The sequence below is a fragment of the Rhinatrema bivittatum genome, chromosome 5 (assembly GCF_901001135.1).
Source record: "Rhinatrema bivittatum chromosome 5, aRhiBiv1.1, whole genome shotgun sequence".
NCBI lineage: Eukaryota > Metazoa > Chordata > Amphibia > Gymnophiona > Rhinatrematidae > Rhinatrema > Rhinatrema bivittatum.
Window position 1 is genome coordinate 98,853,965 of NC_042619.1, and position 20,230 is coordinate 98,874,194.

Below are 20,230 nucleotides of genomic sequence, written 5' to 3' on the forward strand. Positions count from 1 at the left end.
GCCTTTCATTATTGTTAAAGGATAGGAAAGTGAAATAGTGGTCGGTATAATACGTACAACCGTATGCCAGACTTGGGTCCAAAAAATATTTACTAATGGACAATAGAAAAACATATGACTGAATGTATCTTTGGGGACCAAGCAGGACCAGCAGGCGTGAGTCGTAATCACACCAGCCCGGTGCAGCCTCCAAGGAGTCCATACTGCTCGGTGGATAATAAAAAAGGAGGATTGTACAAGGCTTGCAGATAATGAGATACGGATGGTAAAGGACCAAAAATGCTTCCACATCTCCGTTGTGATATCCATCCCAAGGTCTGAGGACCATACCTGAGTTAAGGATCGCATGGGCAGGCGCGATGAGTAAGTTTTGAGGAGTTTGTAAATCCCCGACGCTAAGTGGCCTGTCGGACCTTGATTATAATAAAAGTCCAACAAGGGAGAGGTCTTGTCCATGGCGAATTTACGCAGTTCACCAGGCGTAATATTGGGAGGGGGGTATACCAAATCTGGTACGTAATTGCTGAAATGTCATGAGATGGCCAGAATCCAATATAGAGGATAAGAGCCAGATATTGCATTTTTGCCAGATTGGCCAGCTAAGCGGCTGACCTCCTACAGTGAGCATATTGTTTCGCCATAGCGGAGCAAGGCCAGAAGTACGCCACTTGAAAGTTGCGTCAGATACTTTTGAATCAGCTTCACGAAAGGCTCTATGTAAAGAGCGTAATATGGGATTAGCTGCAGCGTAAGGGAGAATATTCATACCTGGGAAACAATACAGGGGAAAGAGCACATTACACATTCGCTCTATCGATAGCCAGCGGGGTGATTCTATGGTAGGCTGGTCGAAATAAAAAAAATGGTAACCTTGTTGCAAAATATATGCTTGATGGTACATGTAAAAGTCTGGAAAGTTAACTCCTCATACTCCTCCTTCCCTCCACCACTCAGTCTTACTCTCATAGCTACCTTATGCCCTATGCTACCACCACGCCTTATCCACTATGCAGCTGCATAATGACACTTCATTAAACGTATTTTGATATTACGCATACAGTCGCCCCAGTTGTTGTTCCCCTATTTATATATATTATGTTACTCTATGATGAAGCATTTCACTATATATTATTGTTGAACTGTTGACCTGTTCTATGTTTATTGTTTATTGCTCAATGTTCTATGTTCGATGTAACGCCATAGTCGCGACAGTTATGTTCAATTGTAAACCGATATGATTTGATATCTTTGTTCAAGAATGTCGGTATAGAAAAATTCGAAATAAATAAATAAATAAATGAATAAATAAATAATTTGGTAGCCTTGAGTTTAAACATAGCAATGCGAGGCGTTTTATTTTTCCATAAGAATTTAGCCAATAACCTTTCTAGAGTCTTGTAAAACTCCGCTGAAAAAAAGACAGGGAGCATGGACAGAGTGTATAACACTTTCAGAGCCACAGCCATTTTAATAGTATCTAGTCTGCCCCACCAGGTTAGATGTAAGGGAGACCAGCGTAGAATTAAATCTTTTACCTTCTGTAAAAATGAGTGTTCTCCTTGAAGAAAGGTGTCCAAGGGATTAGTAAAGAAACGTATTCCCAAATACTTCATACCATTAGTTACTTTTTGTAAGGAAAAGGGAGTAAGATCTAAAGAGGAAGCAGAGTAGTTTAAGGGAAGAAATTCAGTTTTGTGCCAGTTAACCTTGTAACCAGAAATGGTAGAATAGGAAGAGATAAGGTGGAAAAGATGTGGGAGAGTTGCATCAGGGTTTTGTAAAAAAAGCATAACATCATCTGCATAAGCTGACAGTTTGAAAGTTTCATTACCAATGTTTACTCCTTGAATCTGATCCGATTGGCGAATAGCAGAAAGCAGTGGTTCCAAAGCCAGGTTAAAGAGAAGCGGGGAAAGGGGACACCCTTGGCGAGTACCCCGATGTAAGGGGAAGGAAGGAGAGATAAGCTTATTAATATATAGAAATGCGGAAGGGGACGCGTAGATCGAGCGTATCCAAGTTAAAAAATTAGGACCTAAACCATACCATTGAAGAATGTGAAATAGAAAGGGCCATTCAACTCGATCAAAGGCTTTTTCCGCGTCTAAGGATACTGCCACCGTAGGTGTGGGGTCTGAAAATGCCTCATGATGAATATGCAGAAAAAGCCGGGCATTATTGTTAATAAGACGACGGCAGATAAAACCAGATTGGTCGGGGTCTATTAGGGTGCGCATGACTCGTGAAAGGCGAATAGCTAAAATTTTGGTAAAAATTTTATAATCTGTGTTCAATAGGGAAATAGGTCTATAATTAGCAGTATAGGTATCATCTCTGCCTGGCTTTGGAATCACAACAATACATGCCTGTGAAAAGGAAAGAGACATTCCAGTAGGAGACAAAAATGAGCAAAAATAGTCAAGCAATTTAAAGCGAAGTGAAGACTGAAAGGCTGAATAAAAGTTCGAGGTAAAGCCATCAGGGCCGGGTGCCTTATTAAGAGTTAAGGAAGCAATAGCCATGTCCACTTCGGATATGGTGATAGGACCGTCCAGTTGCAGCTGCTGTTCCGAGGATAATGAGGGATGTCGGATGGATGTTAAGAAGTCTGAGAGAGAGTCCGACGTTGGAGAAGCTTCAGATTGGTAGAGAGATGAGTAAAAGTCATGGAATTCTTGTAAGATTGTTGCTTCATCTGTTAATACTGTGTTCGAAGAGGAGTGAATGGTAACAATACGTCTTTTTTCAGATTTTTTCGCAAGATAGGAGGCTAATAAGTGTCCACATTTATTGTTACCAGCATAGTATTGGGCTTTGGAGGAAAAAATACCCAAGTTGACTCTATTACTGAGAAGAAGGTTGTATTGATATCTTGCCTTGATCAGTGTCGCCAGGGAAGTTGAAGTAGGACGACGTAAATATTCTGTCTCCAATAGCGCAACTTGATCTTGAAGGACCAACAATTCCTCTTTGCGAACCTTATTCCTTCTCACCGTGTAGCTTAGGATCTCCCCTCGGATGGTGACTTTAAAGGCCCCCCAGAGGGAAGAGGGTGAGACATCCTCGGTAGTATTGAAGTCGAAATAATCAGCAATTTTCTGATCAAGGAATGATTTGAATTCAGGCTCTTCAAGGAATGCCGCATTAAAGCGCCATTGATGTTGAGTGGCGAGAGGATGAAGGAGAGAGCATGAGATGGTAACCGCTGCATGGCCAGAAACCAAAATGGGACATATTTGAGCAGAGATAATGCGAGAGAGCATGGAGTTAGCAATCAAAAAAAAGTCTATGCGTGAATGAGAAGAATGTGGGGAAGAAAAAAAAGTATAGTCTCTTTCAGTGGGATTGAGCAGGCGCCAGGGGTCTGCCAGGGCGTAAACATCATTGAGATGACGCAGTGCTCTAGTAGAGTGAGACAAAGTAGCGCGGGCTGAAGATTTTTTATCTAGAATGGGATCCAATACTTGATTGAAGTCTCCTCCTATTACATATTGAACGGTGTCTGAAAGTAATAGGTGCTTGAACGTTTCTTGAAAAAAGGAAGGAGTATCCAAATTTGGTGCATAAATGTTAAGTAGAAGAAATGATTCATTCTGAATGGAAAAGTGGACCAAATTCCATCTGCCTCCTGTATCCGCCAATTGGTGGGAAATAGTGACCAGGAGCTGCTTGTGAAATAGAATGGCTGTTCCTCGTTTTTTCTTCAGGGCTGGACTAAAACATACTTGACCGACCCAACCTTGCTTAAGTTTAAGAGATTCCGCCGCAGTGAGGTGTGTCTCCTGCAATAATGCAATATCGGTACTGAGGGTCTGAAGGTACTTAAGAATTTTCTTCCGCTTAATCGGATGTGAAAAGCCATTGACGTTTAATGAAGTCAATTTAATTGTAGAAATAATGGATGCCATGAGGCAGGGAGTATCGAATCAGACTGCCGATGTGCTATCTCTTCATCTCCTGTGTAGAATATAGGATAGGTGGGATATACCAAGAAAAACAAGAACTCCAACCTAAAAAACAAATAAAAAACACTAAAGGCCAAATATTGGATGACTGCGTGAATCGTAGGTACCAATAATAAAAAAAAAAGTACCAAGAAAATAAAGAACCAAATCGCTGAGACATATGTTGCCTCGACAGCACAAGTCTGTCTTCTATCAAAATTAAAGAGCTTCAGGGCGAACCAGATAGCCTCCTGGTCCCCCGCTCCATTGTTCGATACCAGCCTTATTACTGGACCAAGGTCAAATAGAGAGAGAAAAAATCAGAGAGAATCCATATTTGACCATCTACCACCAGAAATGATCATATGAGAAATCATCAGACATGGTCAGAATGTCAACCGGGATGATAATTGTATCCGTGAAAATGCAAACTGCCAACCACAGAGTCTAACATTAAAACATAGCACCCTCTGAAATGTTGATTCAAGTGATCATAGATGCATCCGATTCCGAAGAAAGAAGGAAATCTTCAAGATCTTGCGGGGTATAGAACATTTTTGTTTGATTGTTATAGGTCACCCTCATTTGTGCTGGGTAGAGCATCCCATATTTAGCTCCCAAAGCCTGGAGTCGGGGCCTCAACGCCAGCAATAGTTTGCGTTTTTGAGCCGTAGCTTTCGCCAGATCTGGCACAAAAAGAATCGCATTGCCTTGATATGTAAGAGATGGCTTGCTTCGTGCAGCCGCAAAGATCTGCAAAACTTGTGGATAACGTAGAATTTTAAGAATTAGTGGCCTGGGGTACCTGGATCGCTGAGAGGGCCTTGATGGTATCCTGTGGGCCCGTTCCAGATCTAGTGGCTGGTCGAAGGAGATTTGCAAAAGGTTAGGAATAAACTTTGTGAGAAATTGTATACAGTCTGTTCCTTCAGCGCCTTCCGGAATACCTAAAATACGGATGTTATTCCGGCGGTTGCGGTTAGATAAATCTTCAATATCCGCCTTGAGCTGTTCTATGTCCTTTGTATGTTTAGGTAATGGTGCAGTTTTAAGAGAAGGGTCGAAATCTGCGACTCAGCGTCCTCCATTTTCGCCTGAAAAGAGTCCATGCGAGTAGTAAGTGATTGGAGTTCAGAGCGTATAGCAGTGGTATGTTCCACATTAAGTTGAATTAAGTCCTTTAATTGTTTTAATTCAGTTAATACCAGGTCGGCGGAGGCCATAGCTTTGGTGGTAGGCGCTTTATCCGGAGAGGGAGGGTCCGGTTTAGAGCGTTTCGTACCTGTTGAGGCTGCGAAGGCGGCTTCAATTTTCCCGGATTTCGGTGTCGCCATTATTAAAAGAATATGAAGTCCAGTAACTAAAGATATTGAACTCAATGGTCCACTTTAATCAGAAAAAAAGGAGCGGGGACTCACGGAGCCTTAGACTCAGGCGGCCATCTTGTGCGTCGCGCGAGAGCGCCCCCACATACTTTTATGCAAACTGAGTGAGCCCCAGCTTATTTTAGAAGAACTGAGTTTTATGCATATAAATTGCTTTGAAAATTCAGCACTCGAAGGACATGGTTAAAGATAGAAAGATCTTATCAAATAAATCTGCTCAAAATGAGAACAATCTACAAAGCTTTACAAGTATTTACAAATCATTTATTGGGAAAAAGGACCTTAGTCCTGACAGACATCTACATACCAATGTTATTATAAGCAAGCAAGGAAGAACACCTTTGCAAGGAAGCAAAGAAAATTTGAGATTGAGCCACTGCTCATTAAATTTTCTTATCAACAACAAATCTGCCAGGAATTCAGAACGTAATTACCAATGTGCTCAGTTGATCATTGAACCACAGGAGCAGTCTCTAGATCAAACAATAGCAAACCAAATATTTCATCAATGGGGATCTCAGAGATATGAGATATGGGGCTGCCATTCACACACACACCCAACCCAGACTGGCAGGCTGCCATTCTCACATAGGCACACTAGACTGGCAGGCTGCCATTCACACACACCCACAAAATGCAGACTGATAGGCTGCCATTCTCACACACACATACACCTTGCTAGCAGGCTGCCATTATCACGCACACACACCAGGCTGGTAGGCTGCCATTTATACACACACATCACAGGCTGACAGGCAGCCAATCTCACACACAATGCAGGTGGGCAGGCTGCCATTTACACACACACACAACGCAAGCTAGCAGGCTACCATTCACACCTTCACACACATCCACCCCGCGCAGGTTGACATAGGACACGGGTACAGCACTGCTTCCATTCCTCTTCTTACCGGGCTCCCTACATTGCCCAGAAATTCTGCTGCTGCTCCTGCTGGTTTTTCCCTTCAGGTCATCCCTATGCAATTCAAGCGCTTCTGGCGGGACCCTGGCCTGAAAGCAATTATGCCTCCTTGAGTCCTCCATGAGACATCGCTCCTGCCTCTCATCTATCAGCTGTGTGGTGTGCCAGCGCAGAATAGGATCTGGCTCCAGATGAAAAAAAAAAAAAAGCTGCTCAGTGTTTCGCGCCTTCATTAGCTGCAGCAGGAAGTGATCCGGGAAAGCCACAGGGGAAGGGATGTTGCTCATGTGCACCCCCCAAGTCTACAGCTTCTGCTCCACTCAGCACTGCAGCAGCTCACAGGGACTTGGGAGGAGAAGGAGGCTTCAAATCTGCCTGCTACCACTGACCCTCTGGGTGTGCCTCCTCATGCAATTGCATGGTGTGCACACCCTGTTGCGCTGGGCCTACCAGGCTGTTCCCCACAAATGAAACCCTGAGCCTCCTCACCACTGGAATGGACCCTGGCACTCTGCACTCTCGCTGTGAACTGTGTCGAGATAGAGAAGAGGGGTCAGTGCAATACGGGTGCTCATATTGAGTGCCCATTTTTCTAAATGCGCGCAGCCACATCCCCTGGGTGCCAAAAGGACATGCTAGAGGAGAACTGTGCATCCCTAGCGCTCAAATGCATCGAGCACCCACAATTGCAATGGGCGCTCAACACACGCATCCGTTTTTATCCGGCTTCTGGCAGATTTTGCTGAAGACACTCATGGCTAAGCACCCCTTGCTATGGGTGAAATTGTGATCCAGAAGAATTTGTTATTTTTTGTTTTTTTTTTTTAAATCAAGCCAATATATATATTTGTCAAAATCACAAGCAGTAAATTAAAGTGTCACAATGATACTAAGTAGGAGGAACCACAGAGGACCATATTTTTTAATTTCTCTTGAGCCCTTGACTCACGGATTAACTTTACGGTTTAACTTTACACCATCTCCGGGGCTGGAGTTAAATTTGCCACGTTAAAAGCCTGTGTTGGTGCCCAGCGATTTTCTACATAGGGGGGTAATAGCTAATAGCCTCATCTACGTGGAATTTACATGTGATGGGCACTATCATCTACGCATTTGTTTGGGCACCTCTTTTGGATATGCTAATCTCCTTATTGCATCGGGTGCTAGTCTAGTGCATCCAAAACGTGCATCCAGCCAGGTGTAAACCTGGCGCTAGGCTGGGCGCACTTTATTGCATCGGCCTGAGAGTGAGCACAGAAAGAAACAGAGTTCTGGCAGTACAAATGGCCTGGGGGAACTACGGTGAGCATTCTGGGAAGACCCCAAAAAAGGGGATAAGAACATAAGAAATTGCCATGCTGGGTCAGACCAAGGGTCCATCAAGCCCATATTAATATAAATTGGTTTATTTCTGTTATATAAATCTGTGGAATAACATAGCCCTAGATGAGAGAGCAGGAGATCTTTTTCTAATCTAAAGTAAGGTAGGGATGAGAGAAAATGTGCGTGTGGAGTCTCTTCCCTCAGAGTTGATAACCCTAGAGACATTTTCAAAGTAAAAGAGAGAAGAAAAAAAAAAAAAAAAAACCCACATGTGAGAAGCTGAAAACTGAGCCAGCGTGAGACAGCGCGGAAGGACCTTTACCTAGGGCCTATGAGCTTGCAGGGTGCTGCGAGTCAATCTAGAGAGATCTCATTTGAGCTGAGCAGTGGGAGGGAGGGAAGGAAGGCGAGCCCAGCCGAGCAGCTCCCGTCACGGGGTCATGCTGGCACCTCCAGGTGGCTCGCAACGGGCCAGGGAGGAGCTCTTCTGATCAGCAGGAAAGATAATGCAGCCTCGGGGAAAGCGCCTTTAAGCAGGGTCTCTTGTTCCTCTCGTTTCAGCAGCATCATGCCTCTCTTCCGGAAAGTGAGGGCAAACTCTGCCGCTGGCAAGTTAGAGACGTTCAACGTAGTCAGGTAAGGAGTTCCCCAGAGGCCAGAACCGAAATTCTGGCTTGGTGCTGAAGGGAAGAAGGTGCTACGCAGCCGCTCGCTGCAAGCTGTTTACTGTAGTCAGGGATCCTGTGCAATAATAACAATTCTGTAACCGGAGCTGTGCCTGTCTCTGTTTATACACTCCATTTAGCAAGACATTCATTTAAGACGTGCCACTTGTTACCTTAATGTTGTTTGAAGCTGCAGCGCCCCATAACTTTGAAACATTGTTAGAGGTTTTCTCCATTACTAGGTTTTGTGATTTTCAAAGACATAAAGTTGAAAATGAAAATTCCCTTATGTTGTTGTACAAGTGTAGTAATTACTCTGTATCATGCCAGCTTTGTGATATCCTGGTGGAAATGTGCAATACATTCAGTTCAGTTCAGCCAGTGAGATCAGATAGTAGGAAGTGAGGAAAAATGAATGCCTCTTCTCCAATTTGTTAAGAACCCCAACAATTGGCCTCCTTTGGTTGCTAAATAGATATTTTGTATTAGCAGAATTTTCAACTTGCTTTTGATCTAAGGTTAATTGCACTCACTGCCGTTAGAATTAGTTAATTAATACTAGGTATGAAATTACATCTTTCTGCCTGAAAACTCAAAATCTCCTGTCTCAGTGGAACCCGAGAAGGTGTATGTCAAAGATGAACAGACTGCTGTTAGGAATATGGGCACTAGTTTCCTGGTCTACTGTGTTATGTCTCTTTCTTGTTTATATTTATATAACTTTAAAGCAGCATTACAGCACATTAAACCATTAAAATAACTATTAGTTAGAAAGTTATTGGCTTCCATGATTCTGGAGTCTGTTCTTGGCGTTGCTCTTCTGGTTGGTTTCTGACCTCTGTTAAACTTGATGTAGAAGCTGTTGGTGCAGGGCATCCCAAGAGAGTTCAACAAGGTCAGGATGAGAACTACTACAGTTTCAGTTAGAAAATTTAGGAAATAACTATTATTTGAAATGCTATATGATGTAGTTTTATATAGAAATATTCCATAGTTTGATATAGGGCCACCCTCAATGTTATACAAACATCAGTGCAAATGAGCATGTCATCAAATCTAGTAATATATTTACAGTAATGACATCCACTCACATCAGTGACTGCATTTTTAATCCACGGCATTGAAATATTGCTGTAGAACTTCTCGACAATTGAATGGTGACACATGGAGGCAGCTACTGATACCGTAGTATGGGGAAAAGAACTACTACTACCTACTGTTACAATGGAACAAAATATTTCATAGCTTTTCTGTACTGGTTGGGAGGGCTTGGAAAGTTAAACAAACAGAAATAGATTTAGGGCCCAGTTCATACCATCACGATGTACAGAAATTTCCTACATAGATGGGCGACACATATTGGGGCTGATGCAATACAGTGCAGCTGAGCGCACTATTAACCCGCAGTTGGACACGGGTTGTAGAGACGCTAACTAATCCCTATTGCAATATTAAGTAGAAGGAAAAACGAAATTAAATAAACTTAAAAAAAAAACACGCTGGCAGTCAGGTGACAAGCGTTCGTTTCCTAAACTCCCTGGCTGTGCAGCATTTAGGAAAATCGACGCCGATAAACTCGGCATCTGTTTTTCTAATCAGTGGACTGCCGATGCCGATCGGGTTCTCGTTAGCAAGGAGGCACTAGGAGCGCGCAAACAACCCTAGAGCCTCCTTGTTAATGCGACCCCTTAATTTAAATATTGCATGGTGCCCCCAGGAGGGGCACCCTGGGAGCATGTTAGGAAAGCAGGCGCTGACTGTTCAGCGCATAATTATTGCATCGTTCCCATTGTTTGTGATGGAATAAAGTGAGCCCAAAGGATAAAAGATTTCTTGTTTCAGGCTGAGGTGAACTGGCTGTACCCACTTATGTGTCCTAAATGAAAGGATTTGGTTTGACCTGGATCAACCAAAGCTCTTTTGATTTTATGGCACAGACCTCTTCCATTCTTCCCGGCAGTGAGACTCATTTTTCCATTTTGAAATTCACAGCAAATTTCCAAATTGTTTTTTAGACTTAAATTTCAGCATTTGTCCTTCTTCAAAAACAGCATCAAAATGTAAAAAACTCATTTCCTAGCTCTTGCTGACTCTGTGAGACACAGGGCCTGATTTGCTAAAGCTTTTCTTTCATTCTGTGTCCTTGGAAAGAAAAAAAAAGATTTAAGCTCTAAGTGCATCTAAAATTTGGCTTTTAACGATAAGTAGCATAACAAGAAAAGTATGCATCTAGCATTCTATAGAAGAAACACATTTTAATAATGCACATGGATATTGCAATAAAAATGATTTTGACAGTAAATGAGGGATGAATATAAATATTAGCATTCTAAAGTAATTATTCAAATTAAGACTATTTACATAGTACATAAAGCATGGTACAAGAAAAGACTTGAAATACAATTGTTGGCTCACTCTGTACTGATGTAAATTCATTTTAGAGCGAACATAATATTTCAGCCTTTTGAGAGCTGGAGACGGTCCTTTTGGTTGAGATGGAGAACTCATACAATATAGAGGTTTAACGTCCTGCCACACAACCCCATTGGGGACATGATTATGTTGTAACCACAATTGTCAAAGCAGGAGGATTAAACCTCCTGTAAAAAAGGAAAAAAAGAACATAAGAACATGCCATACTGGCGGGCCGATACAGTAAAAATTGCGGGAGAGCGGGCGATTCAGTAACTTAATTTATTTAAATTAGGGCCCACAGTAAAAAGAGACGCTAGGGACACTAGCACGTCCCTAGCGCCTCTTTTTGGACAGGATGCTCAATTTTGCCGGCGTCTGTTCTCTAACCCGCTGACAGCCACGGGTTGGGAAACTGGATGCCGGCAAAATTAAACGTCCGGTTTTCAAGCCGTGGGCCCATTTTAAATTTTTTTATTTTTATTTTTAACTTTTGGGATCACCAACTTAATATCGCCATGATATTAAGTCGGAGGGTGCACAGAAAAGCAGTTTTTACTGCTTTTCTGTGCACTTCCCTGGCACCGGCAGAAATTAACGCCTACCTTTGGGTAGGCGCTAATTTCTTAAAGCAACATTTATTTATTTATTTATTTAAAAACTCTTCTATACCGTCGTTAAGTTGGAGAACCATCACAATGGTTTACATATAGGCACGATAACAATTATGAGTGGTATAGATTACAACTTGAATATGTGCCGACATAGTTCGGTAACAATATAGTGCAATAAGCTAAAAGTTAAGTGAGCTAATCAATTTGGTATGACAGTTTCTCAACGGTATAAGATTAACATTACCATGAGTTTGTTCGGTGCGTCCAACTTAATCAATTGTTTTTCTCCTTCACTTTGTCTTTATCGAAGGCTTGTTTATAGAGCCAGGTTTTCAGGTTAGATTTGAAGATTTTCAGATTTCTCTGGAGCCTTAATTCGAGAGGCATGGTGTTCCATAATATGGGGCCAGCGACTTGGCTGCACATTTCACTTACTGAATCGCGCGGGAATACCTAATAGGGCCATCAACATGCATTTGCATGTTGCGGGCGCTATTAGTCTCGGGGGGGTTGGACGCGCATTTTCGATGCACTATTACCTCTTACTGAATAAGGGGTAAAGCTAACGCGTCGAAAACACGTGTCCAAATGCCGGTTAACAGTGCGCTCCACCGGAGTGCACTGTACTGTATCGGCCTGAATGTCAGACCAAGGGTCCATCAAGCCCAGCATCCTGTTTCGAACAGTGGCCAATCCAGGCCATAAGAACCTGGCAAGTACCCAAAAACTAAGTCTATTCCATGTTACTGTTACTAATAATAGCAGTGGCTATTTTCTAAGTCAATTTAATTAATAGCAGGTAATGGACTTCTCCAAGAACTTATCCAATCCTTTTTTAAACCCAGCTACACTAACTGCACTAACCACATCCTCTGGCAACAAATTCCAGAGTTTAATTGTGCGTTGAGTAAAAAAGAACTTTCTCCGATTAGTTTTAAATGTGCCACATGCTAACTTCATGGAGTGCCCCCTAGTCTTTCTATTCTCTGAAAGAAAATAGCCGTACAGTTAACAAGCCCATATGTGCACAAAGTATTCTAGTATGCAGTAGTACAGCACAAACAGAGTGAACGTAGAATACCGGTGCATTAGTAGTTGCCAAGCCATTTCTGCAGTTGCTACCCAAACAAATACATGGGCATACAAACCGAGCATTAAAACTAGTCAGACTGTTCAATTAGTCAACCGCCCAGTCAGCCACACAAAGAAATATCCAGGCGTTCTTGATACATTTGAGATTTATGGTAAGGTTAAGTTCCCCATGAACAAGAACAAACAAAAGCCGTTGCAAAAAAAAAAAAAAAAAATCTTTTTTTGTGCTGAAGTGTACTTAAGATGCTATTGAAAAAAAACAAGATAAAAAGGGTAACTCTCAAATGCATTCCAGATTATTTGGCTGCTTTTTCTCATTAGAGGAGACTGCAAAAACACAACATTGACATTACTCACTGGAGAGAAGGATCCCTACGGCTTCTGCTAACTCTCAGCTTCTGTATCTGAATGAATCTCTGGGTGATCATTGCACTGTGTGTTTCTGCTTATGATAGAGAACCTCCATACTTTTTTGTGTGCCTTGATTCACAGATGAATCATACACCATTTATACAGAATATGTATAGAATTTTATTAATGCTACATAAATGTAATTTACACTTAAAGGTCAAGTCACAGAATACTGAAAAAAATGTGGTGGACAGCTTCTTTATGATTTCCATGTAACATCACAGACAAGTAGAGATCATACACCTTCTGCCAGGTGCCTAGCGCAAATATTCTGATATCATTTCACACTGTGCGCTATCTCAAGGGTTAATTCACTACTCACTACTTCAGACATGCATATTAAGAATGAATTAACCTTACTGTACCCAGTGAATAATTCATGCTGTAAGCTCACATTGTCCTTATCTACTTTATGTATGAGTAGCGATACCTAAAGAAAAATGCTTTCGCATGCAAAAAATACAATCATCCATCTATAAGAAGATATATGCAAAATTAAAATCACAGTAATAATGCTTGATTTCTTGTGGCATACAACATATATAACAAGCCCTTCAGTCAACTGAGCTCTTGAAGTTTTCATAAAGAAATCAGCTATTACAGAGCTGATGACATCAAAATCTGTTTTCTGCATTGGCTTTCATGCACTTGAACAATGATGTCATCAAGATGGGACAATTTGTTTATTTTTGCCAAACTTTGATGTGATGTAATCTTATTATAATAGAATGTAAACTGCCAAAGTATATGGAAATATATTTTGAGAAGAAGCATAAGAGATTTTTAAGTATCCAATAAAACGTGAATGCCATATTGGAGAAAAAATTAATAACTAAAGGGATTTTTTCATTTTGTCCTCTACAATTGAACAGGGCTGTTGGTATCTCAGTTTGAGATTTGTAATCCTGTCAACCGGTCGCTTGAGTCTCAGAGACTAAGGGCCTCATTTTCCAATATCGCATTAAGGGGCGTTTCCCATGCAAATGAGGCTTTTTTCGTGCAGCGGGAAAACTTCACGTGTCATGATTACATTTGTGCAAATTGTGAGAGAGAGAGAGAGAGAGAGAGAGAGAGAGAGAGACTGAGCCTTGCTATAGTAGCTACTCCCTAGACAGGTATTTGTATCCCTATGGGAGGCCCACCTAGTAACTCGAGGTGGGGATTAGGTATGAGTGTAGGGGGTTGGGGGCCACTTTCACATTCAACGTGAGACGTACGAACAGAACAGTGGTCTCTTGTGAAGATTTGATGGCCTTCGGAGTGAGGAAACTCACTCCAAGATGAGATTTGGGCAATGTTCTCTCAACCTAGCTTGTTGTTGTCCATCAAGCTAGGTTGAGAGACCATTGCCCAAATCTCATCTTGGAGTGAGTTTCCTCACTCCGAAGGCCATCAAATCTTCACAAGAGACCACTGTTCTGTTCGTACGTCTCACGTTGAATGTGGAAGTGGCCCCCAACCCCCTACACTCATACCTAATCCCCACCTCGAGTTACTAGGTGGGCCTCCCATAGGGATACAAATACCTGTCTAGGGAGTAGCTACTATAGCAAGGTGCTCTCTCGCTCTCGCTCTCTCTCTCCCTCTCCCCCTCCCCCTCCCCCTTCCCCCCCCCCCCCCCCCCCCCCCACTGAAACAGGCTGTCCAGAAACATCATGAACCATGATAACTCTTTACTGGCCTCTAGCACACAGCGTACCGCAAATGAAAGGGTTGTAGCTATTGGCCGCGTTAGGAGCCACGCTAACACTGTGGCTGTTTCGCAGCACACGATAACTCTGTCCTACTTTACATATGCTCCAAGACAACTCCGCCCCCTGAATACAAAATTAAAAATTTGCATTCGCAAATCACGTTAACAGCTGTTAGCGCGATTTGCGGAATTATCTCCTGCGGTAACTCCTTGGAAAATGACCCCCTAAGCTTACTGTCTCTGGTGCATTCCTGGCTTCTGCTCGTTGAAGCAGCAGGGGCTGAACTTGGGATCTAGCCACTGGTCTCCCTGTTATGACAAAATGCTAGTGAGAGACCATCAGGTCTACCCTGGAAGCTGGCATAATCATTGTTTTTCTGGTTCCAGTCCTAATAGACCAAGTAGATTCAGGCAGGAGCTGGAATGGCATTGGCCATCATTGCGTTTATGTTTTCCTCAGCTATGAGCATCTGAATTCTTCATAATTGCAAGATCCTCAGATAAGAAGAGAATTATGTGGTCTCAAAAGCTCATGTATAATGTCATCTTTGAATAATTATATTGGCTTAATAAAGTTTTAGTACCTTCAAAGAATCCAGTTTTATCTAGGACCAGTAGATTCACTGGAGATTTTCACTAAGCTTACAACAAAAAGTTTTATTTAGAGAAGGATGAAAACATCTTAATTTTTATTGGACATACATCAGAATAAGAATATAGAAATTGATGTCAGAAAAGTCAAGTTCATCCAATCTTCTTATTTTCTTACCTACTTACCTTGGGTAAGCCACTTCCCCTTTCTTTACCTCAGGTACAGACATAGAGGATAACTTTCAAAGAATTCCGCACTGCCCCATATGTGCGCATGTATGGTTGCACAATCTACTGTAGTATTTTATAAGTTGCGCATGTCTGGTCTGCGTAGATTTTAAAAGGCATGAATATTCATCCCCACTATACAAATGCATATGCTTCATTATACATGAGTATCAACAATGCATTCAAAGCGTGTACTTTTTCTGCCTATTTGATAAACATACCTGCATATATTTTATGGGATATTAGTGAAAATGAATACTTGACATTTATTCATGGCAGGCCTGGATAAAGGAATCGTGTTTAAAATTGCACATTTTTTACTCAGGAATCATTTATTACTCCTTATTCAGTGTTTGATAAAATAAAGACTAACAAATCAATGGCAGTGGAAAAAAAACCCTGCTTAATCAAGTCTCGACCCAAGCAACAGAAAAAAAATATTGTTGTAAATGTAAACATTAAACTATAACACCTTTATTCTTAGGACTTCTCGTCTCAAGGTACAGTGGGTTGGATCTAAGAAATAAATAAAACGTCACAATTTCAGAAACAAAAATCATTGGGGCCAACTGCCCAAACTCTGCCAGCACACACATGTAGTACGTGAGGAACACCTGCCCATGCTAGCCAAAAGGTCAGGGCCTAGGTTTTGCTAAGAAAACAAAGAGGTAGGCGATCTATGATACCGTCAGGTAAACACAAAAGAATAGATGCCTGGATCTTTTTCCAACACTTTATTGATACAGAGACGTGTCAAATAAAATCGCCCGACTCAGGCTGAGTTTCGCATTATTATTATAAAAAATATTATTATTATTATTATATTTTTTGTATTAGAATACATTATATTTTGATCTTATTGTTAAAGTATGCCTAATATTAGATTGGTTCAGACAATAATCTGCTGTCACCCTTTGATTAAATAATTTTTAAAATTAAGATTTTTTGGATTAGGATTTTTTGATTTTAGATGTTTATAATGTTTATAAAGGATGTTTATTCTTTTATATAAAATTATTTTTAAATATTTATGAGATATTAATATTTTTAAGATATTTATTGATTGTTCACTTTACTTGTAGCCCTGAGGCAGCGGCTGAAAAGCTGTGAAACTCGGCCTGAGTCGGGCGATTTTATTTGACACGTCTCTGCATCAATAAAGTGTTGGAAAAAGATCCAGGCATCTATTCCTAGGTTTTGCTATGCATTTTTTTTTTTGAAAGCTCTGTTAGATGTGACCAACTTTCGCTGTTTCCTTTCTGACAGCCTTTTGCATGACAAAAGAGGGCCGGCCACCAAAGCGGAACCCTCTGTTCTACGTGCTCAGACCACGCTGGGAGGCTACAGGCTGCAAGCCCTTTCTCCATTTTGTTATTCAGAAGAAGCGGAAGAAGACCCTGCACCCCCAGAATGGCTGGAGAAGGAGTTAATAAAAAGAAGGCAAAGGAGACACTCCATAGGGCTCGTGGACAACATAGAAGAGAAAGAAAGGATCCAGAGCCGGGCGGATCCTGCTAAGAGCCTGAAGAAAGAGAGGGTAAAATATCTCAAGCCCCGGCTGAGATTCACTTTCCACTGTTCCTTGTGGAAGCTGAATAAGGGTCACACGATGATGTTCCAATGATAATTTACGAGCTGAATATTTTACAGTTACATAAAAGATTAGATGTGCACATAAGTTGAAGACATTGGGGTAGATTTTCAAAAAGCGCGATTTGGCGTACTTTTGTTGGTGCATCAGCAACAAAAGTACGCTGGATTTTAGTAGATACACGCGTAGCCGCTAAAATCCTGGATCGGCGCGCGCAAGGCTACCGATTCCATATAGCCGGCGCGCACCGAGCCGCGCAGCCTACCTCCATTCCCTCCGAGGCCGCTCCGAAATCGGAGCGGCCTCAGAGGGAACTTTCTTTTGCCCTCCCCTCACCTTCCCCTACCTAACCCACCCCCCGGCCCTGTCTAAACCCCCCCCTTACCTTTGTCGGGGGATTTACGCCTCCCAGAGGGAGACGTAAATCCCCGCGCGCCAGCGGGCCGCTAGCGCGCCGGGACGCAACCTGGGGGCGGGTCCGGAGGGCACGGCCACGCCCCCGGACCGCCCCGGGCCGTAACCACGCCCCCGGACCCGCCCCCGAAATGCTACGTCCCGCCCCAAAAACGCCGTGCGGATCGGGCCCGCCCCCGACACGCCCCCGTCACGCCCCCCTCGGAAAACCCCGGGACTTACGCGAGTCCCGGGGCTCTGCGCGCGCCGGTAGGCCTATGTAAAATAGGCGCACCGGCGAGCAGGGTTCTTAAAATCCGCCCCATTATAAGTAAATTAGAATAAAATTTAAAATAGATGAAAGCTAGTGTATACAAAGTACAGTTCTTATGCTTCATAAAACCAAAATGCAGGCTTTTGGTACATCCTTTAAGCAAGTCGAAAACTAGAGAATAGGAACATAAGATGTGCCTTGCTGGGTCAGATCAAGATACATCAAGCCCAGCATCCTATCACCAACAGTGGCCAGTCCAGATCACAAGGACCTGGGAGATCCCATAAAGTAGATCTAGTTCCTCTTACTCACCCCCAGGGATAGCTATAGCTTTCCTTAGTCTATCTGGCTAATAATGTATTATGGACTTTTCCTCTAGGAACTTGTCCAAACCTCTTTTAAACCCTGTTTTGCTAAGTTGTCTTGACCACATCCTGTAGTAACAGATTCCACAGCTTGATTGCGTGCTGGTGAAAAAAATACTTTCTAGGATTTGTTTTAAATCTGCTGATAGTTTCATGGAATGTCCCCTTGTTTTTGTATTACTCAATAGGGTAAATAATCATCCTTTAGTTACCTATTCCACCTCCTCCTGATTTTATAAATTTCTATACTGTCCTCTGTCAGCTGTCTGAAGAGCCCTAACCTGCATAGCTTTTTATCATAGGTGGCCATTCCATCCCTTTTATCATTTTTGTTGCCTTCCTCTTTATCTTTTCTAGTTCCACTAATTCTTTTTTGAAATAGGATGCCCAGATCTACACATAATATGCAAGGTGTGATTGCAGCATGGATAAATACCAAATCAATATGATATTTTCTTTTTTTATTCTCCATTCCTTTTGGGATCATTTCTAACATTGCTTTTTTGACTGCTGCCACACACTGAGCTAGGAGTTTCACTGTATTGACCACAAGGACCACCTAGGTGGTGACTCCCAATACAAAACCCAGCATTGTGCATCGGCAGTTGGGATTATTTTTCCCTATATGCATCACTTTGCATTTTTCCACATTCAATTTCATCTGCCTTTCTGATGCCTAGTCTTCTAGTTTCACAAAGTCCTTCTGAAGTTCCTCAAAATCCACAGCTGTTTTAAGAACTTTGAAAAATGTTGTGTCATTTGCAAATTTGATTGTCACACTTATTTCCCTTTTCCAGATCATTTTTTAATATGTTATATAGGATATATATACTTTTTATCCTGAATATGCACAAAGCAAAATACTTGAAAAGTAGGATGACCATTTGAATTCAGGTCACAAGGAGCAAGTGATTCAGTTCTGTTTTTTTCATTTCAGTTTCAGTTTTGCACATTGAGAAATTACCAGAATACTTTGAGGCAGCAGTTAAAAAGCCAGGCTTGACTCATATGTCCCCATATCCTAACCTGTCCACCTCTCTTTCAGCTACTCCTCCACCACATTTGGTAGTTCAATTGTAGAGTCATTGCTGGCTTGAATTCTATGTAGGGTTATATGTGAAGAAATGTGAAAAGTCTGTTCTAGTCAAAAATATTCAGGAGTGGAGAGAGGTTGGGTAAAAGAAGTGGGACCTGGATAGGGTTGCTATCTCACCCTAGGTCAACCGAGCAGGCTAATCCAGTCCTGGTATTGCTAAATTGCAGGTATGGAGCAGAGGTTCTGATTTTCCCATTGATTTCTCTAAAAAAAGTCAGACGGGCAAACCCATGCATGTCTTGGAGTGGAATCAATCTGCTCAGCTGAGATGGCAATTCAAAGTCTGTGGGTCATTAGGTATTGAAACTTATATGCATGTCTATCTAGAATAGTAGTGGACAAATATGGGAAATGATAAAACTGATTTGAATAAGAAGAAATCTTCTTCAAGAAGTTACGTTTGTGCAGCTGACAGCTGGAATATACGTATTCTTATGTACAGCAGTGTAGGCAGGCCAGTTTGTCCTTATCTGCCAACATCTACTATGTTTTGTTATGTTGTGTTATCTGTGTCTTACCCCTCTATTGCCACTCTGACCTCACCTCCTCCTAAGTTATATATTCACCTTCTCTCCACCAACCACATCCTGTACTTCTGCAGGCCTTCTCTTACCTAACTGCAGGTCAGAGGAAAATGATACAAGAGGACAATTCTGAAGCACTCAGTTGCCAAATATACAGAATATCAATTCATAGAAAATCTCTTAGTGAACAATAAAATCACAGGCGGTAAGAGAGAGACCAACCTGTGTGCTGTTCTGCACCTCACTTCGTTTTCAGAGCAGAGTGACGGCAGTAGTGCAGGGACACACAGACATAGTGCTTCACTTTCCTTACAGCGGCCCTTTTATTCCCCTACATTTCAACTGGAGAAAGGAGGCAAGCACAGGAGGATAGGTGTAAGCATGTCCATAAGAATAAGAACTGTTTTTTTCAGGATTTATTTGGGGTTTCTGTTTTTTTATTTGAGGGGTGGAGGGTAAATTGCTGTGCAGTTTATTTATTCATTAACCCATAGATTCAGCATTCTGCTATATTTATAGCAGAATGTTGAGTCGCAAAAAGAAAAGGAGGGGGGTCGATAGTGGGCAGCCGGCCGCATCGTGGCGGTGTGGTTTTGCCCACCACACACTATCGCCACCATAGCATCATGGGAAAAGGTGGTGTTATTTCCTGCGGTGCCGGGCCATAACTCCGCCCAAATCCTACCCACACTCCTCCCCTTTCCCTA

The 20,230-nt window shown here is 42.1% G+C and overlaps 1 protein-coding gene across 2 annotated transcripts in view; it reads left to right on the top strand.

The window, feature by feature from the left end:
* Positions 1-7,972: 7,972 nt before the first annotated feature.
* The window catches only part of LOC115092110 (WD repeat-containing protein 64-like), a 131,492-nt gene continuing 119,234 nt past the window's right edge, over positions 7,973-20,230 (top strand). For both annotated transcript variants that reach the window (XM_029602647.1, XM_029602648.1), the window contains exons 1-2: positions 7,973-8,210; positions 16,547-16,817. In XM_029602647.1, the coding sequence (XP_029458507.1) occupies positions 8,143-8,210; positions 16,547-16,817 (339 nt within the window). In that variant the 5' untranslated portion in view covers positions 7,973-8,142. The remainder of the gene's footprint in view (positions 8,211-16,546; positions 16,818-20,230) is intronic.